The sequence below is a fragment of the Sminthopsis crassicaudata genome, chromosome 1 (genome assembly GCF_048593235.1).
Source record: "Sminthopsis crassicaudata isolate SCR6 chromosome 1, ASM4859323v1, whole genome shotgun sequence".
Classification (NCBI taxonomy): Eukaryota; Metazoa; Chordata; class Mammalia; order Dasyuromorphia; family Dasyuridae; genus Sminthopsis; species Sminthopsis crassicaudata.
Genome location: NC_133617.1, coordinates 51,487,146 through 51,509,013, shown reverse-complemented (window position 1 = coordinate 51,509,013; position 21,868 = coordinate 51,487,146). Strand labels below are relative to the sequence as shown.

The 21,868-nt window shown below is 48.7% G+C and overlaps 1 protein-coding gene across 13 annotated transcripts in view; it reads right to left on the bottom strand.

Annotated features, from left to right (window-relative positions):
* SSBP4 (single stranded DNA binding protein 4) overlaps window positions 1-21,868 on the bottom strand; it is a 47,979-nt gene that overhangs the window by 4,450 nt on the left and 21,661 nt on the right. For 9 of the 13 annotated variants that reach the window (XR_012488221.1, XM_074302702.1, XM_074302663.1 and 6 more), the window contains 11 exons: window positions 19,439-19,519; window positions 5,822-5,905; window positions 5,205-5,264; window positions 5,006-5,075; window positions 4,434-4,504; window positions 4,289-4,356; window positions 3,738-3,783; window positions 3,566-3,601; window positions 3,303-3,357; window positions 3,115-3,185; window positions 2,906-2,984 (listed from right to left, as the gene is read on the bottom strand). Coding sequence is in view for 12 of the 13 variants with exons in the window: in XM_074302663.1 (XP_074158764.1) it covers window positions 2,906-2,984; window positions 3,115-3,185; window positions 3,303-3,357; window positions 3,566-3,601; window positions 3,738-3,783; window positions 4,289-4,356; window positions 4,434-4,504; window positions 5,006-5,075; window positions 5,205-5,264; window positions 5,822-5,905; window positions 19,439-19,519 (721 nt within the window). In the remaining variant the exon portion in view is untranslated. Of the gene's footprint in view, window positions 1-659; window positions 733-2,890; window positions 2,985-3,114; window positions 3,186-3,302; window positions 3,358-3,565; window positions 3,602-3,737; window positions 3,784-4,288; window positions 4,357-4,433; window positions 4,505-5,005; window positions 5,076-5,204; window positions 5,265-5,821; window positions 5,906-19,438; window positions 19,520-21,868 lie in introns of those variants that run through there. The other 4 variants (XM_074302682.1, XM_074302676.1, XM_074302688.1 and 1 more) reach the window with 2 other exon arrangements.

The window sequence follows — 21,868 nt, the reverse complement described above, 5'->3', positions numbered from 1 at the left end:
AAAATGTGCATACCCTTTGACCCAGCCATACTACTACTGGGCTTATACCCCAAGGAACTACTAGAGAAGGGAAAGGGTCCTGTATGTGCCAAAATGTTTGTGGCAGCCCTTTTCATAGTGGCTAGAAGCTGGAAGATGAATGGATGTCCATCAATTGGAGAATGGTTGGGTAAACTATGGTATATGAATGTTATGGAATATTACTGTTCTATAAGAAATGACCAACAGGAGAAATACAGAGAGGCTTGGAGAGACTTACATCAACTGATGCTGAGTGAAACGAGCAGAACCAGAAGATCATTATACACTTCAACAATGATACTGTACGAGGATGTATGCTGATGGAAGTGGATTTCTTCAACATAGAGAAGAGCTAATCCAATTCCAATTGATTAATGATGGACAGAACCAGCTACATCCAGAAAAGGACTGGGAAATGAATGTAAACTGTTATTTTTACCTTCTGAATCCAATTCTTCCTGTGCAACAAAAAATTCGGTTCTACACACATATATTGTATCTAAATTATACTGTAATATATTTAACATATATAAGACTGCTTGCCATCAGGGGGAGGGGGTTGGGGGAGGAAGGGAAAAAATCTGAATAGAAGTAAGTGCAAGGGATAATGTTGTAAAAAATTACCCATGCATATGTACTGTCAAAAAATGTTATAATTATAAAATAAAATAAAAAATAAAAAAAAAAAAAAAAAAAGAAAACTATCCTTGCCTATATTTTGAAAAATGAAAAGCTATTATTTTTTTTAAACCACACACATATTAAGCACCAACTGTGTTCCAGTTGTATCAGTAATCCAAGTGTTGATTAAAGCCCAAGATCAGCATGAGTCCAATTTATCTCCAAAAGAACCAAATCAATCTAAAGCTGCATCAGCATACAAAGTAGGGGATGGGATGGCTGTGACATTGTCCTTTGCCCTCAGACCCCATGGGAGCATTGTGCTGAAACTTGCGTTTAAGAAAGATGGTGAACCAGAGCTGGGTCTGGATGGCAAGACTGAGGAAATGAAGACGTTTCGCTTGAGTGCCAGAGAACTAGTAAGCGTGGGCAGGGGCACCATGTTCTGTTGGAAGGGCAGGCTGATAACGATCTTCAAACATCCAAAGGCTCTCATGTGGAAGAGGCCCTGGCCTAGTTTTGCTGGGCCCCAAAGAGCACAAGGGGGATAATTTGGAGAAGTGACAGAGGGGAAGAATTGATCTTGGATTGGCAGGGAGAAAGAGCTCCTCAGAGTTCTGCAATAGGAAATGCAGAGGGCAGCTGGCTCCCCTCCATCCAAGGCCTTCAGGCCTGGGCCACCTCATGAGGTCATCAGAAAGGGTCCTTTGAGGGGATTCTCAGCCTGCAAGGGCTTTAGGGGCAGATCTCAAGGGGTCTGTAAACTTGGAGATGAAAAGAAATAATGTCTTGACTTTTACTCACCTCTGACTGAAATGTTATTTCCTGAATTATTTTTCAAACTTAGTTCTGACAAGGGGGCTATCCAAAAGGCTGAGGCAGGATGTCAGAGCTGGGAGGGCCCTTAGAACCCAGGAGGTCAGAGCTGGGAGGGCCCTTAGAACCCAGGAGGTCAGGGCTGGGAGGGCCCTTAGAACCCAGGAGGTCAGGGCTGGGAGGGCCCTTAGAACCCAGGAGGTCAGAGCTGGGAGGGCCCTTAGAACCCAGGGTGTCAGAGCTGGGAGGGCCCTTAGAACCCAGGAGGTCAGGGCTGGGAGGGCCCTTAGAACCCAGGAGGTCAGGGCTGGGAGGGCCCTTAGAACCCGGGAGGTCAGGGCTGGGAGGGCCCTTAGAACCCAGGAAGTCAGGGCTGGGAGGGCCCTTAGAACCCAGGAGGTCAGAGCTGGGAGGGCCCTTAGAACCCAGGAGGTCAGAGCTGGGAGGGCCCTTAGAACCCAGGAGGTCAGAGCTGGGAGGGCCCTTAGAACCCAGGAGGTCAGGGCTGGGAGGGCCCTTAGAACCCAGGAAGTCAGGGCTGGGAGGGCCCTTAGAACCCAGGAGGTCAGAGCTGGGAGGGCCCTTAGAACCCAGGAGGTCAGAGCTGGGAGGGCCCTTAGAACCCAGGAGGTCAGAGCTGGAAGGGCCCTTAGAACCCAGGAGGTCAGGGCTGGGAGGGCCCTTAGAACCCAGGAGGTCAGAGCTGGGAGGGCCCTTAGAACCCAGGAGGTCAGAGCTGGGAGGGCCCTTAGAACATGGAATGTTAGAATTGAGAAAGCCTTTAGAACTAAAGAGGTTGGAGCTGGGAGGGATCTTAGAATACAGGGAGAGACTTGAGAAAAATCCAGTTATAAAGACTGTCACACTGACACTTAGGCAAAAAGGCTTATTAAGGCCATATAGCAAGTCAGTGACGGAGCAGCCTGTTCAGATGCTGAGTCTAATTCTTTCTCTAAATTCTCTTGGAGCACTCTGCATCTAGACTGATGGTTCTCAAATTCCCCTTATACTTTTCAATCTGGAGCGATACCCACCCAGGTACCCACCACCCAGGGCAGGGGCAACTCCTCTGTCTCAGCCATTCCCACTGATGGACCCTGCCCACTACCATGAAAAAGTAGTTGTGGAGAGATTTATTCTTGTAGTGACAAAGTGTGACCACTAGAGGGAACTCGCCAACTACAGAACAGCCTTCAGACCCTCAGAATGTGGGAAGGGACTCAAAGGGGCAGTTGGGGGAGAAGGAGGGAGGAAAAAGCCAGCGGCCTTCAGGAGAAGACCTTAGAAGCCAGGAGACCAGAGCTGGAGGCCCTTAGAACATATGTCAGAGGAGGAGGCCCTTAGAACATGGAACGTCAGAGTTGGAAGCATCCTTAGAACAGAGAATGTCAGGGCTGGGAGAAATGTCGGAGCGTAGGACATAGAATGTCACAGATGAGTCACGTACCTAATGAGCCGTTCATGTGGTGGGGCTCCATTGCCCCCATTGCTGCCATAGGACCCTCAGGCCCAGGGCCCATCGGGAACTGTAGAGAGAACGAGTCAGTGTGGGTGGAGTACAGAGCATAGAAAGGTGCTGGGGAGGGTTGGGGTGTTGGGGTACTGGGAAGTCAGAGGCTGGGGAGGGGGCTCTGAGAGGGGGCAGAGGTCACTCACATTGGGCCTGTTGCTGCCTGGCCCAATGGGGTTCATCATGGTGTACATGCTCTCACTGGAATTGGTTGAGTCTGGGAGTTGGAGAGAAGTGAGTGAGCAAAGACCCTCCTCCTCCTCCCCTCCCCCAGTGCCCTCCCCCCATAAGGCTTCTTCATCATTCCCACCTGCCCCTACCAACACCACTGTACCTCCAGGACTGGGCATGATGGGGGTTCCAGGGGGGCCGCCTCCTCCTGGGGGTCCCTGTGACACATGAGGGGATGAGGTAAAAAAGCAGTGAGGACAGAGGTCCTAAATTGTCTTATACCCTTAATCAATAACTGACCTCATCCTAACCTCAGCCTCACCTTGAACTCTGACCTAAGACCTCTCAGACCTCCCTCAGGCCCAGATCCACTCTAACCTCCCATCCCACCCTGGCCAATCCAGTGAGGTCAGCCTAGAGACTCACCGCATAGTTGCCGGGGGAGGAAGAGGAGTATGCTATCTGGGGGAGGGGAGGAAGCAGTCATTAGCTCTGAATGTTTTTACTTTCCAACCCCCTCCCAGGAGAAATCTGTGAGCCCCCCCCAAGGGTCTGTCCCATTCAGCCATGCTCCCCTCATCCCTTGCCAGGGACTCACCGAATTGGCACTGGGGTTAGGCCATGGCCCCCGTCCTCCTGGACCCCTGGAACAGACAGGGGTGGGTCAGCCTGAGGGGTACCAATGTGGGAGCTTGTCTGGCCCCCAGAAGGCACAAACACACACAGGTACACACATGTGCAAAGAGACATGGGCACGCCTCGGACACACACGCACAAGCACACACCCAGGACAGGGTGTCCTGTAAACGTGGGCGTGCCCTGTACGATGCGTGCCTAGGGGCGCGCACAAACACATGTATGACACATGCAAGCCTAAGACATGTGTGTATACAGAGACACACATGTGTGCACAAGCTTGGAGACGTGTGTATATAGCCACACACATGTGCACAAGTCCCAAGACACATGAGTATATAGCCAGACACACGTGTGTACAAGCCCAGAGAGGTGTGTATATACAGCCAGATACATATGTGTGCACAAGCCCAGAGGCACATGAGCATACAGTCAGACACACACGTGTGCACATGCACCAGCAGCTAGAGACGAATGCACAAGGGGGCCAGCACCCCTGGGAGGCTTCCTTACATGTTCATCCCCGGCATGCCGGGGCCGGCAAGGGCGTTGGGTGGGGGCCGCATCCCGCTGCCGTAATTCTGTAAGCAATGAGACAGGGCTGTGAGTGTGGGTCGAGCCTGGGCCCCACAGCCCCTAAGGAAGGCCCGCTCCTTACCTGGGGCCCCATCCCCGCCATTCCCCTGGGTGGATTCATCCTCTGCATCGGGCCTCCCATGCTTGGATGGCCTGGGAGAGAAGGTGCCGAGGTCAGTGTTGTGCCAGCCCCGGGTCGCCCCAGCAAGGGCAACACAGTTCGGACAGCAGGCCCAGGGTAGAGCTCCAATGGCAGCCTGTCTCCTCAGTGCCCCCTGGGGCCAGCTCCCGCCCCTTCAGTCCTGCTCTAGGCCTTCCCTCTCCCCCCAGGCTGCCCCACCCCGACCCTCTCCCCGGCAGCCTCCCCAGGCCGTGGACTGGACTCCCCTTTCTCGTCCAGCCCTCCCTCAGCCAGCCTAAATGCGCGCTGACCCCAGCTCCAGGTGTCTGACCGGCAACTCCCTGGGGACAGGGACTCTGCCTTTCTAGCTATGTCTGCAGCCCTCAGCACAATGCCCTGTACACAATAAGTGCTTAATGAGCGCAGAAGTAGGAGGCTCCCAGCTGTTCCGCTGTCCTTTCCCAGCTGTGGCTAGGCCCCACGGACACCTGCAGGGTTCGAGAGGAGTGGGGGGCTCTGGCTATGCTACTCACCCTGAGCCCTCGTGGATGGGTCCATGGCATTGGGCAGAAGCGGCTGGGAGCCCGGGACTCCCACAGGTGGCTACAAGGGAGTGCAAAGATGAGGCCCAGGGGCAGAGCAGGCCCAGACCCTCCCCTCCAGCCCTCAGTCCCCCTGGCCCAGAGCCCCAGCAGAGGAGACCCAGCGGCTGCATCAGGCAAGGGAGTGTACCTGGTTTGGCATTCGGAGGGATGGCCGGGGTCCTCCTGGGTACCGAGGGGACATGAAGGGCTGCAAGAAATGAGGGGGGCCACTGAGGTCAGCGGCTCCTTCAGGCAGGTTGGGGGGAGCCCGGCCCCATGGCCCCTTAAGCCTGACTAACTGGTAGCTTCTTCCTGGCCTGGAGGCCTCTGCTCCCCCTGTCATGTATGTGAGGGGTGTGCAGGGTCAGAGCACCCTGGAGGGGAGGGAACAAAAGCTCCAAGGCGGGGCTCAGGCACATGGAGGGCAAGGCTCCTGCCCCTCTGCTCCTGTCCCTCCACCATGTCTAGGATGACTGAGGCTGTGTACACGTGTGTAAAATAGATACAAAGCATGGTGTCTGTGGGTGTAGAGATGTGGGCAAAGTGGGAGTCTTGAGCACTGGGAGAGTAGTAAATGCATGGGAGCTGGGGGGGATGTACATGTGCAAATGGGCACACCTGGAAGAAGTGGGGGATGTGTGCAGGAAGAGCCCAAGAGGACCAGCAAGAGATGGGGAGGAGGAAGGGAGAGGGCCACCGGGCAGGGGGCGGTGGCTGGGCCTTGCGGGGGCACACCACCGGACTGGAGCCACACGAGGTCCTTACCTGACTATGAGGGCCCATCATGGGGGCGTTGGGATTGTGTGGGGGGGGCTGGGCGTGTGGAGACGGCTGAGAGCCAGGAGGGCCCTTGGGGGAAAAGCAGAACAGAGAGGGTTACGTTGTTAAGGCCTTGGGCCCTGGCAGGCTGTCTGTGATGCCCTTGAGTACCCTCCTGAAACCCCTGGCAAAAGACCCAAGTGGATACGGTGGCCCCCAGGGGCTGGGACCGGTGCTGGGGGCACACAGGGTGATGGTACTGCCTCCCAGCACAGGCCGAAGAGGGCTGCCCACCTGGGGCACCGAAGCAGGAGAAGCCAGAGGTAGGATGGAGAAGGAAAGGGAAAGCTTCCTGGAGCCTGGGGCAGCCCAAAGCTCCCCAAACCAGCTCCATGCCCAAGCCTGCTGTCCTTTCACCCCCAGCCCTGCCTCTCTTTACCTCCCTCACTCAGGGCCCATTCCCATCCTCTTCCTCCTCATCCTCCCCCCTCCAGTCCCTCTGACCCCCCCACTTCCCAAAGCCCTGTTCTGGCCCCCTCCCTTCTCCTCTCCACACCCGCCCCACCTCCAGTCCCAGCCTGGGCCCCTCCCAGAAGGCCAAGCATTGGATTAGCAGGGGAAGGAAGCCCCTCTCTGTTTCCCATTAGCACTAATTAAGAACAGATGAGTTTATAAGGCAGTTCCTGGTTGGGGGGGGGGCGAGTGTTCACCATGGGATGGCAGAGATCCACACAACAGCCTGCAGGCTCTGCTGCACACACACACACACACACACACACACACACACACACACACACACACACACACCCATATACTCCTCTCAGAGCCCATGCATGTTTCTCTTTCCACACACACACAAACCCAATTCTGTTTGTTTCTCTCCCTCCCTCTCTGTCTCTATTTCTGTTTTTCTCTTTCTCTTTCTCCCTCCCTCCTTTTCTCTGTCTCTTCTCTCCCTCCCTCCTCTCCTTCTTTCTCTTCCTCTTCTGTCTCTCTGTGTCTTTCTCTATTTCTGCCTCTGTTTCTGACTCCCTCCCTTTCTCTCTGTTGTTCTCTCTCTCTCCCTCTCCCTCCCTTACCCCCCCCCTTCTCTGTCTTTCTGTCTTTTCTCTGTCTCTGTCTCTCTCTCTGTCTGTCTGTCTGTCTGTCTCATACACACATACAGAAGCTGTGGGGCTTCACAGACCAGTGAGCACACAACTCGCAGACACACTAAATGAAACCTTCCCAACAACGTGAGTCCCCCACGTGTGTGTGCCTCCCAGACAGCCGCTCCCCAGGAGCCCCCACACCTCCCTTCTCTCACACACACAGACCACCCCTAACGCCCCACACCCACAAGCCCCAGGCCTCTTCTCACATACACATGGACCCCATCCCTTCGCACATTCCAAACCCTGCTCTCTCGCACAGACCCCCCCATGTGCCCAAACCTCTCCCACCCCCGCCCTCCCACACTAGCGCAGCTCACGCTTTTTCCTACCCCCTAGTTCCGCAGCACACCCCCTTCTCACAAATACACACCCCAGGTCTTTCTCCCCCCAATCATCCTGGATTTCTCACCCCTCCCCAGGCTTCTCCTCTCATTCATACACATGGACCTCCTCTCTGCAAACCCACACGTGCCCTGGTGCTCTCCTCTCACAGAAACACACATCTCTGCCTCCTGTCTCCCAGACACACAAATACATGTCTCCTCTCTCACACACAAATACACATCTACACTCCTCTCTCACACACAAATACACATCTACACTCCTCTCACACACACAAATACACATCTACACTCCTCTCACACACACAAATACACGTCTACACTCCTGTCTCACACACAAATACACATCTACACTCCTCTCTCACACACAAATACACATCTACACTCCTCTCTCACACACAAATACACGTCTACACTCCTGTCTCACACACAAATACACATCTACACTCCTCTCTCACACAAATACACATCTACACTCCTCTCATACACAAATACACATCTACACTCCTCTCTCACACACAAATACACATCTACACTCCTCTCTCACACACAAATACACGTCTACACTCCTGTCTCACACACAAATACACATCTACACTCCTCTCTCACACAAATACACATCTACACTCCTCTCATACACAAATACACATCTACACTCCTCTCTCACACACAAATACACGTCTACACTCCTCTCTCACACAAATACACATCTACACTCCTCTCTCACACACACACACGTCTACACTCCTCTCACACACAAATACACGTCTACACTCCTCTCTCACACACAAAAACACATCTACACTCCTCTCTCACACACAAATACACATCTACACTCCTCTCTCACACACACACACGTCTACACTCCTCTCACACACAAATACACGTCTACACTCCTCTCTCACACAAATACACATCTACACTCCTCTCTCACACACAAATACACATCTACACTCCTCTCTCACACACAAATACACATCTACACTCCTCTCTCACACACACACACATCTACACTCCTCTCACACACAAATACACGTCTACACTCCTCTCACACACAAATACACGTCTACACTCCTCTCTCACACACAAATACACGTCTACACTCCTCTCACACACAAATACACGTCTACACTCCTCTCTCACACACAAATACACGTCTACACTCCTCTCACACACAAATACACGTCTACACTCCTCTCTCACACACAAATACACATCTGCACTCCTCTCTCACACACAAATACACATCTACACTCCTCTCTCACACACACACACGTCTACACTCCTCTCACACACACAAATACACATCTACACTCCTCTCTCACACAAATACACATCTACACTCCTCTCTCACACAAATACACATCTACACTCCTCTCACACACAAATACACATCTACACTCCTGTCTCACACACAAATACACATCTACACTCCTCTCTCACACACACACGTCTACACTCCTCTCATACACAAATACACATCTACACTCCTCTCTCACACACAAATACACATCTACACTCCTCTCACAGAAACACACATCTCTCCCTCCTGTCTCCCAGACACACAAATACATGTCTCCTCTCTCATACACAAATACACATCTACACTCCTCTCTCACACACAAATACACATCTACACTCCTCTCTCACACACACACACGTCTACACTCCTCTCACACACAAATACACATCTACACTCCTCTCTCACACACACACACATCTACACTCCTCTCACACACAAATACACGTCTACACTCCTCTCACACACACAAATACACATCTACACTCCTCTCTCACACACACACACATCTACACTCCTCTCACACACAAATACACGTCTACACTCCTCTCACACACACAAATACACATCTACACTCCTCTCTCACACACACACACGTCTACACTCCTCTCATACACAAATACACATCTACACTCCTCTCTCACACACAAATACACGTCTACACTCCTCTCACACACAAATACACGTCTACACTCCTCTCTCACACACACACGTCTACACTCCTCTCACACACAAATACACGTCTACACTCCTCTCTCACACACAAATACACGTCTACACTCCTCTCACACACAAATACACATCTACACTCCTCTCTCACACACAAATACACATCTACACTCCTCTCTCACACACAAATACACGTCTACACTCCTCTCACACACAAATACACATCTACACTCCTCTCTCACACACAAATACACGTCTACACTCCTCTCTCACACACAAATACACGTCTACACTCCTCTCACACACAAATACACGTCTACACTCCTCTCTCACACACAAATACACGTCTACACTCCTCTCACACACACAAATACACATCTACACTCCTCTCTCACACACACACACGTCTACACTCCTCTCACACACAAATACACATCTACACTCCTCTCACAGAAACACACATCTCTCCCTCCTGTCTCCCAGACACACAAATACATGTCTCCTCTCTCATACACAAATACACATCTACACTCCTCTCTCACACACAAATACACATCTACACTCCTCTCTCACACACAAATACACATCTACACTCCTCTCACAGAAACACACATCTCTCCCTCCTGTCTCCCAGACACACAAATACATGTCTCCTCTCTCATACACAAATACACATCTACACTCCTCTCTCACACACAAATACACATCTACACTCCTCTCTCACACACACACACGTCTACACTCCTCTCACACACAAATACACATCTACACTCCTCTCTCACACACACACACATCTACACTCCTCTCACACACAAATACACGTCTACACTCCTCTCACACACACAAATACACATCTACACTCCTCTCTCACACACACACACATCTACACTCCTCTCACACACAAATACACGTCTACACTCCTCTCACACACACAAATACACATCTACACTCCTCTCTCACACACACACACGTCTACACTCCTCTCATACACAAATACACATCTACACTCCTCTCTCACACACAAATACACGTCTACACTCCTCTCACACACAAATACACGTCTACACTCCTCTCTCACACACACACGTCTACACTCCTCTCACACACAAATACACGTCTACACTCCTCTCTCACACACAAATACACGTCTACACTCCTCTCACACACAAATACACATCTACACTCCTCTCTCACACACAAATACACATCTACACTCCTCTCTCACACACAAATACACGTCTACACTCCTCTCACACACAAATACACATCTACACTCCTCTCTCACACACAAATACACGTCTACACTCCTCTCTCACACACAAATACACGTCTACACTCCTCTCACACACAAATACACGTCTACACTCCTCTCTCACACACAAATACACGTCTACACTCCTCTCACACACACAAATACACATCTACACTCCTCTCTCACACACACACACGTCTACACTCCTCTCACACACAAATACACATCTACACTCCTCTCACAGAAACACACATCTCTCCCTCCTGTCTCCCAGACACACAAATACATGTCTCCTCTCTCATACACAAATACACATCTACACTCCTCTCTCACACACAAATACACATCTACACTCCTCTCTCACACACAAATACACATCTACACTCCTCTCTCACACACACACACGTCTACACTCCTCTCACACACACAAATACACATCTACACTCCTCTCTCACACACACACACGTCTACACTCCTCTCACACACACAAATACACATCTACACTCCTCTCTCACACACAAATACACATCTACACTCCTCTCTCACACACACACACGTCTACACTCCTCTCATACACAAATACACATCTACACTCCTCTCTCACACACAAATACACGTCTACACTCCTCTCACACACAAATACATGTCTCCTCTCACACACAAATACACGTCTACACTCCTCTCTCACACACAAATACACGTCTACACTCCTCTCACACACAAATACATGTCTCCTCTCACACACAAATACACGTCTACACTCCTCTCTCACACACAAATACACGTCTACACTCCTCTCACACACACAAATACACATCTACACTCCTCTCTCACACACACACACGTCTACACTCCTCTCATACACAAATACACATCTACACTCCTCTCTCACACACAAATACACGTCTACACTCCTCTCACACACAAATACATGTCTCCTCTCACACACAAATACACGTCTACACTCCTCTCTCACACACAAATACACGTCTACACTCCTCTCACACACACAAATACACATCTACACTCCTCTCTCACACACAAATACACATCTACACTCCTCTCTCACACACACACACGTCTACACTCCTCTCTCACACACACACACGTCTACACTCCTCTCACACACAAATACACATCTACACTCCTCTCTCACACACACACACATCTACACTCCTCTCACACACAAATACACGTCTACACTCCTCTCACACACACAAATACACATCTACACTCCTCTCTCACACACACACACATCTACACTCCTCTCACACACAAATACACGTCTACACTCCTCTCACACACACAAATACACATCTACACTCCTCTCACACACACAAATACACGTCTACACTCCTGTCTCACACACAAATACACATCTACACTCCTCTCTCACACACAAATACACGTCTACACTCCTGTCTCACACACAAATACACATCTACACTCCTCTCTCACACAAATACACATCTACACTCCTCTCTCACACAAATACACATCTACACTCCTCTCACACACAAATACACATCTACACTCCTGTCTCACACACAAATACACATCTACACTCCTCTCTCACACACACACGTCTACACTCCTCTCATACACAAATACACATCTACACTCCTCTCTCACACACAAATACACGTCTACACTCCTCTCATACACAAATACACATCTACACTCCTCTCTCACACACAAATACACATCTACACTCCTCTCTCACACAAATACACATCTACACTCCTCTCTCACACAAATACACATCTACACTCCTCTCACACACAAATACACATCTACACTCCTGTCTCACACACAAATACACATCTACACTCCTCTCTCACACACACACGTCTACACTCCTCTCATACACAAATACACATCTACACTCCTCTCTCACACACAAATACACGTCTACACTCCTCTCTCACACACAAATACACATCTACACTCCTCTCACAGAAACACACATCTCTCCCTCCTGTCTCCCAGACACACAAATACATGTCTCCTCTCTCATACACAAATACACATCTACACTCCTCTCTCACACACACACACGTCTACACTCCTCTCTCACACACAAATACACGTCTACACTCCTCTCACACACACAAATACATGTCTACACTCCTCTCTCACACACAAATACACATCTACACTCCTCTCTCACACACACACACGTCTACACTCCTCTCATACACAAATACACATCTACACTCCTCTCTCACACACAAATACACGTCTACACTCCTCTCACACACAAATACATGTCTCCTCTCACACACAAATACACGTCTACACTCCTCTCTCACACACAAATACACGTCTACACTCCTCTCACACACAAATACATGTCTCCTCTCACACACAAATACACGTCTACACTCCTCTCTCACACACAAATACACGTCTACACTCCTCTCACACACACAAATACACATCTACACTCCTCTCTCACACACACACGTCTACACTCCTCTCATACACAAATACACATCTACACTCCTCTCTCACACACAAATACACGTCTACACTCCTCTCACACACAAATACATGTCTCCTCTCACACACAAATACACGTCTACACTCCTCTCTCACACACAAATACACGTCTACACTCCTCTCACACACACAAATACACATCTACACTCCTCTCTCACACACAAATACACATCTACACTCCTCTCTCACACACACACACGTCTACACTCCTCTCTCACACACACACACGTCTACACTCCTCTCACACACAAATACACATCTACACTCCTCTCTCACACACACACACATCTACACTCCTCTCACACACAAATACACGTCTACACTCCTCTCACACACACAAATACACATCTACACTCCTCTCTCACACACACACACATCTACACTCCTCTCACACACAAATACACGTCTACACTCCTCTCACACACACAAATACACATCTACACTCCTCTCTCACACACACACACGTCTACACTCCTCTCATACACAAATACACATCTACACTCCTCTCTCACACACAAATACACGTCTACACTCCTCTCACACACAAATACACGTCTACACTCCTCTCTCACACACACACGTCTACACTCCTCTCACACACAAATACACGTCTACACTCCTCTCTCACACACAAATACACGTCTACACTCCTCTCACACACAAATACACATCTACACTCCTCTCTCACACACAAATACACATCTACACTCCTCTCTCACACACAAATACACGTCTACACTCCTCTCACACACAAATACACATCTACACTCCTCTCTCACACACAAATACACGTCTACACTCCTCTCTCACACACAAATACACGTCTACACTCCTCTCACACACAAATACACGTCTACACTCCTCTCTCACACACAAATACACGTCTACACTCCTCTCACACACACAAATACACATCTACACTCCTCTCTCACACACACACACGTCTACACTCCTCTCACACACAAATACACGTCTACACTCCTCTCTCACACACAAAAACACGTCTATACTCCTCTCTCACACACAAATACACATCTACACTCCTCTCTCACACACAAATACACATCTACACTCCTCTCTCACACACACACACGTCTACACTCCTCTCACACACAAATACACGTCTACACTCCTCTCTCACACAAATACACATCTACACTCCTCTCTCACACACAAATACACATCTACACTCCTCTCTCACACACAAATACACATCTACACTCCTCTCTCACACACACACACATCTACACTCCTCTCACACACAAATACACGTCTACACTCCTCTCACACACAAATACACGTCTACACTCCTCTCTCACACACAAATACACGTCTACACTCCTCTCACACACAAATACACGTCTACACTCCTCTCTCACACACAAATACACGTCTACACTCCTCTCACACACAAATACACGTCTACACTCCTCTCTCACACACAAATACACATCTGCACTCCTCTCTCACACACAAATACACATCTACACTCCTCTCTCACACACACACACGTCTACACTCCTCTCACACACACAAATACACATCTACACTCCTCTCTCACACAAATACACATCTACACTCCTCTCTCACACAAATACACATCTACACTCCTCTCACACACAAATACACATCTACACTCCTGTCTCACACACAAATACACATCTACACTCCTCTCTCACACACACACGTCTACACTCCTCTCATACACAAATACACATCTACACTCCTCTCTCACACACAAATACACATCTACACTCCTCTCACAGAAACACACATCTCTCCCTCCTGTCTCCCAGACACACAAATACATGTCTCCTCTCTCATACACAAATACACATCTACACTCCTCTCTCACACACAAATACACATCTACACTCCTCTCTCTCACACACACACACGTCTACACTCCTCTCACACACACAAATACACATCTACACTCCTCTCTCACACACACACACGTCTACACTCCTCTCACACACAAATACACATCTGCACTCCTCTCTCACACACAAATACACATCTACACTCCTCTCTCACACACACACACGTCTACACTCCTCTCACACACAAATACATGTCTACACTCCTCTCTCACACACAAATACACGTCTACACTCCTCTCTCACACACAAATACACGTCTACACTCCTCTCTCACACACAAATACACATCTACACTCCTCTCTCACACACAAATACACGTCTACACTCCTCTCTCACACACAAATACACATATACACTCCTCTCACACACAAATACACGTCTACACTCCTCTCACACACAAATACACGTCTACACTCCTCTCACACACAAATACACATCTACACTCCTCTCTCACACACAAATACACGTCTACACTTCTCTCACACACAAATACACGTCTACACTCCTCTCACACACACAAATACACATCTACACTCCTCTCTCACACACAAATACACGTCTACACTCCTCTCTCACACACAAATACACATCTACACTACTCTCTCTCACACACACACGTCTACACTCCTCTCACACACAAATACACATCTACACTCCTCTCACACACAAATACATGTCTACACTCCTCTCTCACACACAAATACACATCTACACTCCTCTCTCACACACAAATACACGTCTACACTCCTCTCTCACACACAAATACACATATACACTCCTCTCTCACACACAAATACACGTCTACACTCCTCTCACACACAAATACACGTCTACACTCCTCTCACACACAAATACACATCTACACTCCTCTCTCACACACAAATACACGTCTACACTTCTCTCACACACAAATACACGTCTACACTCCTCTCACACACACAAATACACATCTACACTCCTCTCTCACACACAAATACACATCTACACTCCTCTCTCACACACAAATACACATCTACACTACTCTCTCACACACACACACGTCTACACTCCTCTCACACACAAATACATGTCTACACTCCTCTCTCACACACAAATACACGTCTACATTCCTCTCACACACAAATACACATCTACACTCCTCTCACACACAAATACATGTCTACACTCCTCTCTCACACACAAATACACATCTACACTCCTCTCTCACACACAAATACACGTCTACACTCCTCTCTCACACACAAATACACATCTACACTCCTCTCACACACAAATACACGTCTACACTCCTCTCACACACAAATACACATCTACACTCCTCTCACACACAAATACATGTCTCCTCTCACACACAAATACACGTCTACACTCCTCTCTCACACACACACACGTCTACACTCCTCTCACACACAAATACACGTCTACACTCCTCTCTCACACACAAATACACGTCTATACTCCTCTCTCACACACAAATACACATCTACACTCCTCTCTCACACACAAATACACATCTACACTCCTCTCTCACACACATACACATCTACACTCCTCTCACACACAAATACACGTCTACACTCCTCTCACACAGAAATACACGTCTACACTCCTCTCTCACACACAAATACATGTCTACACTCCTCTCACACACACAAATACACATCTACACTCCTCTCTCACACACAAATACATGTCTACACTCCTCTCACATACTCACAATACACATCTACACTCCTCTCTCACACACAGATCCCAGGTCTCGGTCTCCACCTCCCCCTCACACACAGAGACATCACGCCCTCCTCTCTCTGACTCAATCCCCTCCTTTCTTTTCTTCTCCCTTTCACTCCCACAGACCCACGCTCCCCCACCTCATGCATCCCTGTCTCATAGAGCAACACATCTCTCATTCACACACGTTTGCACACTCACACACACACTCCCCCTTCTGTCAGAAGCCCGGGCTCTCAGAGCAGGGTCCTCCCAGGGCAGCCTCAGCAGCCCATCTATCAACAAGAACTGTCTCTACCACATCCTTAGCCCTCGCCCAAGGGGCCCCACTCCCTGCCAAGCCGGCCGGTTCTACTCGGGGGCGGCTCTAACGGTTAGGAAGCTTTTTCTCTGTCAAGCTCAATCCACAACCCCCTCCCCCTAATTCGTCTCTGGAACTGATCCCTCCATCTTCACAGGATGGCCCTTCAGAGTCCCAAAGATATAGGTTTCTCCTGTGTCTTGTGATTTTCCAGGTGATGAACATCCCCACTTATTTTAATTGGTTCTCATACTGTCGTGGATCTGAGGCACTTCCTCATGCTGATCACTATCCTCTGGGTTCTCTCTGAACATCCTAAAATGTAGCATCTAGAAGGGTACATAGTATCTCTGACGTGGCCTGAGACAGAAAGTAGCAGAATTCTTTTACAATGTTTCAGTGCAAGTCTAAGGCTTTCTCAGCTTTTTTTGGCTATCACATCACTGATTTCATCCTGAACCTGGCATCCACAAGGACCCCAAGATCTTTGTCAAGCAAACTTCTGTGTATTGCAGAGCATTAGATTCTGGGGCTCAACTCAGGAACATGAAATTCATGGTTCGAATGCCTCCTCTGAAGCCTCCCTAACAATTAGCTTTATGAACCTGAGGTGGAAAATAAAGAACATGGGGGGCCAAACCTTCCTCGATGTTTTAATGAAATTCAAATAATGTATATGAAGAGTTCTTCGGTCTTTAAGGCCATTACCATCATGATTGTTTTTATCCTGTATTTAAGAAGCTGATTTCTTCAACTTGTAGGACTTTACATGTATCTCTACTAAATACATCTTGGTGGGACCAGCTCAGTGTTCTGGTCTCTCCAGTGCATTTAGGCAACTCTCCCAGCTATCCATCATCTCTGGTCCAAGCTTCCTTGACCAGATCACTGACAAGAATGCAAGATGGCCAGGAAATCCAATAGTTTTCCTTCTTTTTTTTTTTTTTTTTTTTTTTTTTTTTTTGGAGGCAGAGTTAAGTGACTTGCCCAGTTAATAAATGTCTGAGGGAGGATTTGAACTCAGGTCTGACTCCTGATTTCAGGTTGCTGTACCACAAAGCTGTTCCAAGAGGCCTTCTACCTAAATTATCATTGAATTAGAGTAGCTGAGACCCACAGCTCCAATTTTCTGAATGTGGAACCTCTGGCTTCCTGACACATATATACCATCACTCAACTTCCATCCCTTCCCCACCATCCCTACACCCCCCAACACCTCTCTTGCTCACAAGAGACCCCACATACTATGTTCTCTCACTGTTTCTCTCCTTTCTCACAAATCTCACATACAGACCCTTATTCCCCCTTCCTTCCTTCTCTCTCACAGACTTCATGCTTTTTTCACACACCAAGGGACCCAATACCCTCCTCTCCCCCCACTTCTCATACCCCCCAACTTCTCCACCCCAGAGGACCCCCAAAGAATCTGATCTCTCTCTCCCTGGTGTACAAAGACCTTCCCTTTTATTTCTCCCTTTCTCATACAGACCTCAAGCTTCTCTCTTTCAGTCTCTAAACCCACTTCTAGACTTTTTCTCCTAGTCTCTGAGCCCCCATCCCCCTCACACACAGACCCCTACCCTCCATAGATCTGCTCCCCCACCCTTCCCCCATAAACAGATGCCTCCATATTCCCTAGACTTCATGCTTCTTAGCCCTCCTCTCTTTCCCATACAGACCCCACAGCTCTCTCTCACATCCTCCTCTCTCCTTTTCTCACCCCCTCTCCCCTACAGATGCCCCTGCCCTTTATATCCCCAAACCCCATGCCCCCCATGCCTTGCTATCAACCCATCTTGGATACGTACCTCCCTCTCTCCTTCCCTCCCCCCATAACATACATCCTCCTGCTGATTTCTTTCTCTCTCCCACACACAAACCCCGTGGCTCTCGTTCACATCCAAGTCGAGAGACCCCATGCTGCTTTCTCTCTTACAAACATACAGACCCCAGAGCCACAAAGACCTCGGGCCTTTCTCTCCCACAGATCCCCCTCCCACACAGAGATGCCCCCATACCTCTCCCTCTCTGCATACATGCCCACAGCCCCCCCAGTTCTATGTCTCACCAACACATACACCCACATTCTGCCTCTCTAGCTCACCGACAGACTGCGCCTCTCTTACACAAGCCTCCTCCACGGCAGGCCCTATCTTTTTTCTCTCTTATACAAATACACGGCCATAGCTTCCATGCTGCTCTGACTCACACAAGTAGACCCTACACCCCCACACCCCCTTTTTCCATTTCTCTCTCTCTTCTCTTCTACTCTCTCTCCTCCTTTCCTTCTCTTTCTCCTCCTTCTCTCTCCCTTCCCCCCTCTCAGACACACATATCATTTGCTCTCTCTCACAAACACACATCCCAGAGCCCTATGCAATGAGAAAAAATTCACTTTACTGTCTCCATGGCCTCATCCTTGAAGCTGCCAAAGGATAAGTCCGGGCCCCACCCCATTCTGCTCCCCAGGAGACCGCCCTATTGTGGTACCTGGAAGAAGCCAGCTGGCATGGGCATCCCATCACTGGGCGCCATGCCCCCCATCACTGGGCTAGGCGCTGCAGCCGCACTCTGAAAAGCAGAAAGAGAAGGGTCAGTCTGAATCTAACCTAATGTGGTCCGAGCGTCCCCATTCCCAGCTCTGGGCCTTCTGTTCCCTTCCAGTCCCAGCCCTGGGGCTCCCACAGCACTTAGAGAGAACACTGGATTTGGTATCAAAAGGCTGATCTCTAAACTCCATCTTGGGTTCTGAGGGACCTCTCAGCTCTGATATCCTCTGTTCTAAAACTCTACCAGCCTTGACATTCTGCAGTCTAAAGACCCTATTAGCCCTGATATTCTCAGTTCTAAGGGCCCTCCCAGCTCTGACATACTGGTTTCTTTCTGGGTCTAAATCCTAAAATTCCCTAATTCAGAGAATCATGAGATCCTTGACCTTAGAGACCAGTTAGGTCAAGCTGAAGCCCAGAAGGAGGAGAATCTTGCCCTGGGATCCTGGACCCCTTTGGTGGTGAAGCTGGTAAAGGAAGCCCTTCTCCAAATTGGATTTTAAAATGAATAAAAGCTACAGGAATACAATGGAACCTAAAAGTTCCTAAGGATAAAAATGGCATTTTTTCCCCAGTCAAGAAAACAAACAGGAGGGTCTCAGGTTAAGGATCCCCACCCCGATCAATACAGTCCCATCTCCAAACTCCTACCATATCTCCTGCTTGTCCCCATGCCTGGAATGTTCCCCCTTCTCCTCCCTACCCCCTGGGTTTCCCAAAGTCCCAGCAAAAACCCCCTTCTAGTCTTTTTAAAATCCTTGTGCCTCCCCTACATTGATTACCTCCCATTTATCCCGTCTAAGGCTTATTTGTTGATGGTTTAAATCTCTTCTCTCACACCAGATATAAGCTCCCTGAGACCAGGGTCTGCCTTTTGCCTTTCTGTGTATCCCCAGCTCTTAGCACAATGTCGGGTGCATACATGGTAGGAGCTTAATGCGTTTTTACTGCCTGAGAATCCACAAGATTGGGCAATTAATACATAGTGAGATGAAGGCTGAAAAATGAGGCTGAAAGCCTAGGTGATGGGGAGGATGGAGGTATCCTTGATGGTAAGAGGAATGCTGGGGGGAAAATAATGAGTTCTTGCTGGGTGATGTTGAATTTGAGATGTCCAAGAGCCAGAAGCCAGGGGAGCTAGAGCTCAGGCCTGGGGCAGGATCTATAGGTCTGAGCATCATTTGCATAGAGGGAAAACTGATCCTGGGAGCTGATGAAATCACCCCGAGAAACAGTAGAGAGGGAGAGGAGAAAATGGATCAGCCTTGGAGGACACTCAGGTATGAAGAAAGGACAAAGGTGGCTAAGAGAGCACAGCTGGAAACCCGAGAGATGGGGGTCATGAAAATCCAACATGGACGAGGGGATGGTCACTGTCAAAGACTAGAGGAAGGTCTCAAAGGATGAGAACAGCGAAAAGGCCTTTGGATTGAACAATTAAGAGATCACTGGTACCTTTGGAGAGGGTGGTTTCATTGGATCGAATGAGGAAAAAAGAGAGACAGAGGACTCTAGAACTTTTGGGTTGTCTGCTTCTGAATCCCCCTCCCTTCAATTTAAGAACATTCATTCATCAATCACTTGTAAGATACTTATGGCCCAGCACTCGAAATACAAAGACAAAAATTAAACAATTCAGAGGGCAGAAATTCAATCTCCTTTTTCAAAACCTGACCCAAGGCTGGGAACATCTTTCAACAAAGGCTTGGGGGGGGGGGGGAGTCAGGAGGTCCTGAGTTCAAATTTAACCTGAGACACTTCCTGGTTTCAATGCCTTCCAAGAAACAGCCACCACCAAAAGACCTGTTACTGGATAACAGATTAGACCCTGTTCTGCCTGGTTTTTCAGCCTGGCATTATCTTCCAGGTCCCTTCTGTCTCCTAGATGTTATGTTCTATCACATTAAGGGTTCCCCAAGTGAATCCTGATTTCAAGATCAGGAGTTAAGTTTAACTTGTCAACTTTACATCCTATTTCCATGAATGACAGACTCCAACATTACAGCATAGACAAGTCCCCTCCCCCAACAGCATGTTTTGTTGGATGTACTAGAAAAAGCCTTGGGAGGGATCGCCATGGGGTAGGGGTCAAAATCCAATGGGACCGCCTAAGTTCATAGGAAAAAAAAAACAATACAAATGTCAATATTATGACTAAAAGGGATAATAATGAAGGTGAGTTCTTGGGAAAACTATGTAATGATACTCAACTTCAGTATCCCCACACGATCATAAACCATAGCATCAGAAAGGGAGCATAGAGATCAAAATAAGGGAACTGAGGCACAGGATGTTGAAATGAATGTTCAACTTCATACAGGGGTGTGTGTGTGGGTCGCTGATTTGAAATCAGCTCTGGCCATCTCCTCCC